The 8,921-nt window shown below is 64.5% G+C and overlaps 1 protein-coding gene across 1 annotated transcript; it reads right to left on the bottom strand.

Moving 5' to 3' along the window:
* Window positions 1-2,374: 2,374 nt before the first annotated feature.
* On the bottom strand, window positions 2,375-7,413 carry EMIHUDRAFT_448655 (hypothetical protein). Its single transcript, XM_005757804.1, has 13 exons — window positions 7,377-7,413; window positions 7,231-7,310; window positions 6,028-6,174; window positions 5,432-5,769; window positions 5,191-5,260; window positions 5,012-5,123; window positions 4,075-4,136; window positions 3,949-3,988; window positions 3,667-3,873; window positions 3,471-3,593; window positions 3,292-3,389; window positions 3,029-3,224; window positions 2,375-2,890 (listed from the first exon to the last, which is right to left on the bottom strand). Coding segments are annotated over exons 4-13 (1,212 nt in total). The 5' UTR covers window positions 5,434-5,769; window positions 6,028-6,174; window positions 7,231-7,310; window positions 7,377-7,413; the 3' UTR covers window positions 2,375-2,588.
* Between the last annotated feature and the right edge of the window lie 1,508 nt (window positions 7,414-8,921).

The following is an 8,921-nucleotide window of genomic DNA, read 5'->3' as shown; positions in this document are numbered from 1 at the left end:
GGAGATATCTTCTTTCGCTCGCAAAAGAAAAGGCCCCTCTTTCTTTTAAACGAAATCCAAAAACCTGCCGTAATTCGTCAGGGCTCGCCAGGGCTCCCGCCCGAGATCGCATTCGAAACGATACCGGCGGCCCCAGCGACGGCGCCTCAGCGTCCCCACAACCCAGGCTCTCGAAAAGTGATTATGGCGGAAAGCTGCTACCGAATGCGGATGGGCGAGCCGGTTCCGCCACGCTGGACGGGCCAGCGGCTGGCACGCGCCGGCCACACGAGCGCTCGTCGTCTGCGAGGCCACCGCTCGGCGTCGCTGCGTGCGTCGGCGATCGCGCTTGGCTGTGAGGTGGGACGGCGGCATGGTGCGCGCGGGCGCGGGGGTGGTGCGGGATGTGCGTGCCAGCAAGCCTAGTTTCACCTCTACCCACCCCGCAGGCGCGCCGACGTGCCGCCCGAGCGCGTTTGGGGGCAGTGCAGCAGCTCCTCGCCACACCTCTTTCCCGCCGCGCGCGAGTTGAGCTCCGATTTGCGCTCTTTTTCGCACACGCTCGACGCTATTAGGTGAGGATGGTCGATCCTCCGCTAGCAGGGCTTCGTCGGGCGCGTCTTCGTCGAGCGGTGGTGCATCTCCCATGGTTGCTCCCCCCCGCGCCTTCCTCGCAGCCCACCCGCGGCCAACACCGACGCCCCCCCTCACGTGCTCGATCACCGTCGGAGGTGCGGGTTTTTTGCAAGGCCCCCGTCGGTACGGGGCGCTGGGCGATGGCTGGGCTTGTCGCCGGGCGAGCTGGCCCGTCAGTCGCACGGCCGCGGAGCGGAGATGCAAAATCGAGGCGGCGCGGCCCCTCGCTGCGCGCAGCCTGTCTGGCCGGCGCGCGCATGGTTCCGTAGCCCGTCTAGTGCCTCACTGACCGACTCCAGCGCCACGGTGTACGTGGCCGGTGTGGTGCTGGGGCTGGGCAGCCTTGGGGCCGGCGGAGACCGCCGTCTAGCGGTCGCACTAGTCGGATGTCGTTGTTTGACCTGTTTTGTTCAACGGTTGTTTGACCATACTTTGAGCGCCTTAATTATTAATTCGGGTTTGGGTCTCTGAGGTCGATACTAGCGTCTGTAACCTGCCACAAGCACGCTTTACAAAAGTCCTGCTGAGCGGAACGCGCAGAGCCGCCGTCCGCGCGCGCTGTGAACAGCGCCATGGTAAGGCAGTCGATAAATGTTGATTCTCGCTCCTGTAACTATTGATATTGATTATTGACAGCATCCCCTCTAACTATTGACAATATATTGACATGTCGATCGCTGATTTTAACCTCCAAGAGCACCAAATGTCGACATTTGTCCCAAACATCGCCTAGATGTGGGCTGAAATCGAAAAAAATCGCAAGTTCACAGCGATTTTAATGCGATTTAAGCGATTTTGAAGCGAGTTGGGCCCGTTTACTTTTGAACGATTTAGAGCCATTTTCAAGCCCGGGATGGACCGCCACCGCTGGATATATTGATATGCTGAGTGCAGCCCGACGGTCCTGACCAGCCCAGGCCCAGCCTCTCCTCTAACTGTTGCAATATATATTTATCTTGATCGCCTCTGTAACTATTGCAGCAAAAAAAAGAGATATCCTCGGGCGACCGAGCGGCTGCGCTACTCAGGCAGCCTCCCTGCCTCAGCTGTTACAGGCACCACCCACCGACCAGTCTCGACGACGAGCCGCGGCAGGGCTCGCTGCGCCGCTGCACAGCTTTACGCCACAACACAACATATCATCCAACGTAACCTCTCCCTTAGTGACCCACCCTTGCGGGCTCAGTTGCCGCATTAGGAGCCTTCGCACCGCGAGTGCGCTCAGGTGGGATCCACAGAGAGAGAGGTTCCATACAAAGCCGCACTCTACACACCTTACCCCCTCTACTCGGGCGGCATCGTGGTGAGACCCTGGGCAGTCAGAGAGGCTGACAGTAAGTGGCGGGCTGAGAACTCGGGCCTCTCCCGACCCGCCATCGCTGCCTAAGGGAGGATCCTATCGGCCACTAGACCATGACAGATCAGAGGCGCACACGCCCTGTCCCAGCTCCCCCACTCCTCACACTGGGTTTGCAGTGCGCGGCCTCGCCACCTCCCTACCAGGGCAAACCCCCTCTCTCCCCCTAGGTGCGGCACTTGACGTCCATAGAAGGCGCGCGGCAGAGGCGGGAGGGAGGCGGGGAGAATCTAGCTCGCTCTGGCAGGGAGGCAAGGGTGTGATAGAGAGTGTTTGGGTGAGAACAGGCGGAGTGTGTGTGCCTGTACGCGATTGGGAGAGCACTTGTGACGAGGCATGGTTAGGCGAGTGGCAGTCGCTAGTGCGGACTTGCTAAGTCGTGTGTGCTCCCTTTTGCTTGCTAAGACTGGAACATTTTTTTTACAAAAAAACTCGCCTTGGGCGGGGGGCTAAAGTAAACGCTCTCTCCCTAGCTCTCTCCCGCGGATGGGAAACATTTCGGGCCACGACACGACACGAGGCCCCGTCTACAGTTCCACAGGGGCGCTATCCTACCTGCGTACTATCTTGTACTTGCGGCGGCGACATACACTACAGCGTGGTCCGGCGGCGACGACTACCCCTGGAGCAGCGCGAGGAGCTCGCGCTTCAGCAGCGGCACCAGCAGGCCCTCGCGCTCGAGGAACATGGGCACGTTGTGGTGGAAGGTGTCGTGCTCATGCAGGGCGAGCCCCGGCGCGTGCGCGACGAGCCGGGCCTGCATCATGTCGACGGCGTTGCCCGCGCCGACGTGCACGGCCGCACGGCCGCCTCGCGCGTGCATCACCGCGAGGGCGTGTCGCACGCGCGCGGTGCACGCGCGCCTGGGCTCGGCCGGCACGTGCGCGCCGTGCGTCAGGTCCAGGTCCACCCGCGGGCCTATGAGACACTTCCTAGACACTTCCTGGACACGTCCTGGACACGTCAGGCGCAGGTCCACCCGCGGGCCTATGAGACACTTCCTAGACACTTCCTGGAGCCTTCCTGGACACGTCCGGCGCAAGTCCACCCGCGCGCCAAACGAGACGGCGCGGTGGCCGAGGTGCGCGTGCAGCAGCGCGGCGGTGCCGCCCATCGAGGAGCCGACGAGGAGGACGCGCGCGTAGCCGGCCGTGTGGGCTCGGATGAGCCGCTCAAAGTAGCGTACGCCGCCCCACCCGCCGGCTGGGTCCTGCAGGTAGTACGAGTTCGACGGGTCGGCGAGGTAGAGGGCCTAGAAGGTTGCTAGAAGGTTCCTAGAAGGTTCCTAGAAGGTTGACGGGTCGGGCGAGGAAGAGCGCGTCGACGGCCACGCCGGCTGCGCGCGCGGCGGCGCACGGCGCGGCCCACTGTTGCATGCCGGGGCCCTGGGCGGCGAAGGCGACGAGGAGGACGTCACCTAGAAGGTTCCTAGAAGGCTCCTCGAAGGCTCCTACGAGGTTCCTCGAAGGCTCCTAGAAGGCGACGAGGAGGACGTCACCTCGCACGCCCGCCGCCATCGGCTCGAAGAAGTGGTCGGTTGTCGCGAGACGGTCGGTGAGGACGTCGCGCAGCGCCGCAGGCGGCGTCCCGCGGTTCCAGCCGAGGCCGATCCGCGCCGCGCCTATGAGACACTTCCTAGACACTTCCTAGACACTTCCTCGACACGTCCCAGCCGAACCCGATCCGCGCCGCGCCGGAGTGGCCGGAGGAGGTGACTGCGCGGGCTGCGCTGCCGCTCAGCTCAGAGGCCAGCTCTGACGCCTCGGCGAGGTCGAAGGCGTTGGCGCCGAGGGCGAGGTTCTGCAGCGGCAAGTGACGCAGCACCCTCTGGCGCAGCGCGGCCAGCGACCCTCCGAGCCTGTTGGACTGGAGGTAGAGCCCCTGCAGCCGGGGGAGCGCGCCTATCAGACACTTCCCAGAGACCTCCTAGACACCTCCTAGACACCTCCCAGACACTCGCAGCCGGCGGAGCGCGCCGAGGGCGGCGGGCAGCTCCGCGAGGCGGTTGTGGTGCGCCTGGAGGACGGAGGACCCGAGATCACCCGAGATTGCCCGAGATTGCCCGAGATTACCCGAGATTGGCCGATGCGGTTGTGGTGCGCCTGGAGGACGGTGAGCGATGCGCACTGACCCAGCTCCGCGGGGAGGCAAGTCAGCAAGTTGCCTGAGTCGGCACACGGTGTGAGCCGGGCGTGCGAGATTACCCGAGATCACCCGAGATTACCCGAGATTGCCCGAGATTGGCCGAGATTGGCCGAGGCACACGGTGCGAGCCGGGCGTGCGAGCGGGAGGGAGGAGCGGGAGGAGTGGGGGAAGGGCGCGCAGTGGGTGGGCGTGGGGCAGGGATGGGGGCGGCTGTCGGCATGGCGGGCGGCGGCATGCAAGGCGGCGGCATGCAAGGCGGCGGTCTGGGCGGCGAGTGGCGGACGGCCGACGGCCGGAGGGGCGGGAGGGGCGTTGGGGGGAGGGGCGGGGCAAGTTGGCACGCGCACGGCGCGGCGGGGCGTCGTGGGACGGCGTCAGAGGGGCGGCCAGAGGCGACGCGCGCCGTGCAGCCACAGCTCGCGAAGCTTGTCTAGCCGAGATTACCGAGATTACCCGAGATTACCCGAGACTACCGTGCAGCCACAGCTCGCGAAGCTTGTCTAGCCGAGATTACCGAGATTACCCGAGATCACCCGAGGTTACCGTGCAGCCACAGCTCGCGAAGCTTGTCTAGCCGAGATTACCGAGATTACCCGAGATCACCCGAGATTACCGTGCAGCCACAGCTCGCGAAGCTTGTCTACCCGAGATTACCGAGATTACCCGAGATCACCCGAGACTACCGTGCAGCCACAGCTCGCGAAGCTTGTCTAGCCGAGATTACCGAGATTACCCGAGATCACCCGAGATTACCGTGCAGCCACAGCTCGCGAAGCTTGTCTACCCGAGATTACCGAGATTACCCGAGATCACCCGAGACTACCGTGCAGCCACAGCTCGCGAAGCTTGTCCAGCCGAGATTACCGAGATTACCCGAGATCACCCGAGACTACCGTGCAGCCACAGCTCGCGAAGCTTGTCCAGCCGGCCAATCGCCGCGGGCAGCTCCGAGAGCCGGTTGCCCTCGAGGCAGAGCTCGGTGAGCCGCGTGAGGTGGGGGAGCACCTGTTCACGGCTCGAGGTGTGAAGAGGCGCTGTTCACACCGCCTAGGCGGTGACGTGGGGGCAGCGCCTCCGCCACGCAAGTCACGCCGTTGCAGCCCAGGTGGAGCTTCTTGAGCGAATGGCCATGCTGCGCTAGCCTAACGTGCCTTTACGCCAGCCTCGGGGCGGGAAGACGGTCTTGTGCGGCGTCTTCAGAGCACCGCGTGAAGACAAGGGAGAGGAGGACAGAGGAATACAGCGGAATACGTGGCCCTCTCGGGCGCTGGTTGGGAGGCAAGAATACGTATTCCGCTTCTAGGTGGTCGGGCATCCGCGGGGCGGCACCAAGCCGGTTGTACGAGGCCAGGAGCGCCGTGAGCACCGTCGCGCGCGGGTGCAGCGGTGGCAGCGCGGTCTGACCGTTTGCCTCGAGCTCAAGCACAGTCAGGCTGGGCGATGCGAAGCCCGCGCCGGCTGCCTCCTCCGCTCCTGCGTCCGCTGCAGCATCGTCCTGATCACCGACTGCCACCGCCGCTTCCGCCACCGCCGCCGCCGCCTCCGCTGCGCCGGCCTCCACCGCCGCTGCTACGCCTGCCGCCTCCTCCGCCTCCTCCGCCTCCACCGCCGCTGCTACGCCTGCCAACTCCTCCGCCTCCTCCGCCTCCTCCTCCGCCGCTGCTACGCCTGCCGCCTCCTCCGCCTCCTCCGCCTCCACCGCCGCCGCTGCTACGCCTGCCGCCTCCTCCGCCTCCTCCGCCTCCACCGCCGCCGCTGCTACGCCTGCCGCCTCCTCCGCCTCCTCCGCCTCCACCGCCGCCGCTGCTACGCCTGCCGCCTCCTCCGCCTCCTCCGCCTCCTCCGCCGCTGCTACGCCTGCCGCCTCCTCCGCCTCCTCCGCCTCCTCCGCCGCCGCTGCTACGCCTGCCGCCTCCTCCGCCTCCTCCGCCTCCTCCTCCTCCTCCGGGGCGTCGCCCGACGGCTTCTGCGCGCCCCAGCGCAGGTAGTGGAGCCCCTTGATGCGGAGCACCGCCGCCGGGAGCCGCCGCAGCCGGTTGTGCTGCAGGTTGAGCACCTGTTCACGGCTCGAGGTGTGAAGAGACGCTGTTCACAGCAGCCGGTTGTGCTGCAGGTTGAGCACCTGTTCACGGCTCGAGGTGTGAAGAGACGCTGTTCACAGCAGCCGGTTGTGCTGCAGGTTGAGCACCTGTTCACGGCTCGAGGTGTGAAGAGACGCTGTTCACAGCAGCCGGTTGTGCTGCAGGTTGAGCACCTGTTCACGGCTCGAGGTGTGAAGAGACGCTGTTCACAGCAGCCGGTTGTGCTGCAGGTTGAGCACCTGTTCACGGCTCGAGGTGTGAAGAGACGCTGTTCACAGCAGCCGGTTGTGCTGCAGGTTGAGCACCTGTTCACGGCTCGAGGTGTGAAGAGACGCTGTTCACAGCAGCCGGTTGTGCTGCAGGTTGAGCACCTGTTCACGGCTCGAGGTGTGAAGAGACGCTGTTCACAGCAGCCGGTTGTGCTGCAGGTTGAGCACCTGTTCACGGCTCGAGGTGGGAAGAGACGCTGTTCACAGCAGCCGGTTGTGCTGCAGGTTGAGCACCTGTTCACGGCTCGAGGTGTGAAGAGACGCTGTTCACAGCAGCCGGTTGTGCTGCAGGTTGAGCACCTGTTCACGGCTCGAGGTGTGAAGAGACGCTGTTCACAGCAGCCGGTTGTGCTGCAGGTTGAGCACCTGTTCACGGCTCGAGGTGTGAAGAGACGCTGTTCACAGCAGCCGGTTGTGCTGCAGGTTGAGCACCTGTTCACGGCTCGAGGTGTGAAGAGACGCTGTTCACAGCAGCCGGTTGTGCTGCAGGTTGAGCACCTGTTCACGGCTCGAGGTGTGAAGAGACGCTGTTCACAGCAGCCGGTTGTGCTGCAGGTTGAGCACCTGTTCACGGCTCGAGGTGTGAAGAGACGCTGTTCACAGCAGCCGGTTGTGCTGCAGGTTGAGCACCTGTTCACGGCTCGAGGTGTGAAGAGACGCTGTTCACAGCAGCCGGTTGTGCTGCAGGTTGAGCACCTGTTCACGGCTCGAGGTGTGAAGAGACGCTGTTCACAGCAGCCGGTTGTGCTGCAGGTTGAGCACGTGTAGCTGCGGCAACGCACCGACCCACGCCGGCAGCGAGCGAAGCTCGTTGCACGCGAGCAACAGCTCCTGCAGCCGACCAATTAACTAATTAATTAATTAATTAGCTAATTAATTAATCGCGAGCAACAGCTCCTGCAGCCGACACAGGCGGCAGAGGGCCTCCGGCAAGTCAGAGAGCCTACGCGTAAATATACAGCAGCATCAGAGCGGGAATACGGTCTTGTGCAGTGTGTTCAGAGCACCGCGTGAGTACGACGGAGAGGAGTACGGTGCGCACAACGGAACACGCCCGAATGCGGCTGAATGCGTGTCCGCTCGGGCGCGAGTTGGGAGACACGAGTCCGTCTTCCGCTTCTAGGTCGGAGAGCAGCTTCTCGCTCGCGTCGAGATATGGGGAGATACGGGGAGATATGGGGAGATGTTCCGCTTCTAGGTCGGAGAGCAGCTTCTCGCTCGCGTCGAGATATGGGGAGATACGGGGAGATATGGGGAGATGTTCCGCTTCTAGGTCGGAGAGCAGATTCTCGCTCGCGTCGAGATATGGGGAGATATGGGGGAGATATGGGGAGATGTTCCGCTTCTAGGTCGGAGAGCAGATTCTCGCTCGCGTCGAGATATGGGGAGATACGGGGGAGATATGGGGAGATGTTCCGCTTCTAGGTCGGAGAGCAGATTCTCGCTTGCGTCGAGAACACGCAGCGCGACGCACGCGCCAACGCACGGCGGGAGCGCGCGCAGCCGCTGCCCTCGCAGAACCAGCGTCTGCAGGCTAGCAGGCCGCACGGCGGGGGCGCCCGACAGCTTTGCACTCGCGGCGAGGAGCGCCTAGGAGACATCTCCTAGACACCTCCTAGGCACCTCCTAGACATCTCCTAGACACCTCCTAGACATCTCCTAGACACCTCCCAGACACCTCCTAGACACCTCCTAGACACCTCCTAGACACTTCCTAGACACCTCCTAGACACCTCCTAGACACCTCCTAGACACCTCCTAGGCACCTCCCAGACACCTCCTAGACACCTCCTAGACACCTCCTAGACACCTCCTAGACACGTCCTAGACACCTCCTAGACACCTCCTAGACACCTCCTAGACACCTCCTAGACACCTCCTAGACAGGAATCACGGCGAGGAGCGCCTCCAGCGGCGCATCCGCTCCGAAGGACGCGTCGCGCTCCCGGGTGTACCCGCTCGCGTCAAGCGGCGCCGAGGCATCTCCCGTGGACCCGGCGGCGGCGCTGGCCGCGCTGGCAGCTGCAGACGCCGCCGTCGCAGCGGCGACCGCCGCGCGCGCCACCGCACTGGCCGGCGGCTCGCCGGCTTCGTGGAGGTATCGCACGAGCTGCGCCTGCAGGAGAGCCACGACGGTTCCACGACGGTTCCACGACAGTTGACCGTTCCACGACGGTTCCACGACGGTTCCACGGACTGCGCCTGCAGCAGAGCCACGTCGAGGCTCGCGGGCGTTGTGCTGGAGCGGAGCTCAAGCAGCTGGGAGGCGGCCGCCGCCGCACGCGACCACCGCCCCTGCGCCGACCAGATGCGCGTGAGCAGCGTGAGCAGCGGCGCCTCAGAAGGCGAGGAAGGCGCGGCCTCGGCGGACGAAGGGTCGCACGGCGCCTCGGCGCCGTCCAGCTCGGTCGGCAGCGTCGACGGCGGCGCCAGGCCGAGCCGCGAGGTCCCGC

This window comes from Emiliania huxleyi, assembly GCF_000372725.1.
Source record: "Emiliania huxleyi CCMP1516 unplaced genomic scaffold EMIHUscaffold_9, whole genome shotgun sequence".
Classification (NCBI taxonomy): domain Eukaryota; phylum Haptophyta; order Isochrysidales; family Noelaerhabdaceae; genus Emiliania; species Emiliania huxleyi.
Note: the sequence above shows the minus strand (reverse complement) of the source record. Positions and strands in the feature narration are given on the sequence as shown.

Bases quoted from the DNA above. Each gene is read 5' to 3' on its own strand.
- EMIHUDRAFT_448655 (XM_005757804.1), bottom strand. The intron at 4,137-5,011 runs GTAGTCTCGGGT...GTGCCGACTCAG, and splicing joins TCGCGAGCTGTGGCTGCACG to GCAACTTGCTGACTTGCCTC. The intron at 3,989-4,074 runs GCGCACCACAAC...TCCGTCCTCCAG, and splicing joins CATCGCTCACCGTCCTCCAG to GCGCACCACAACCGCCTCGC.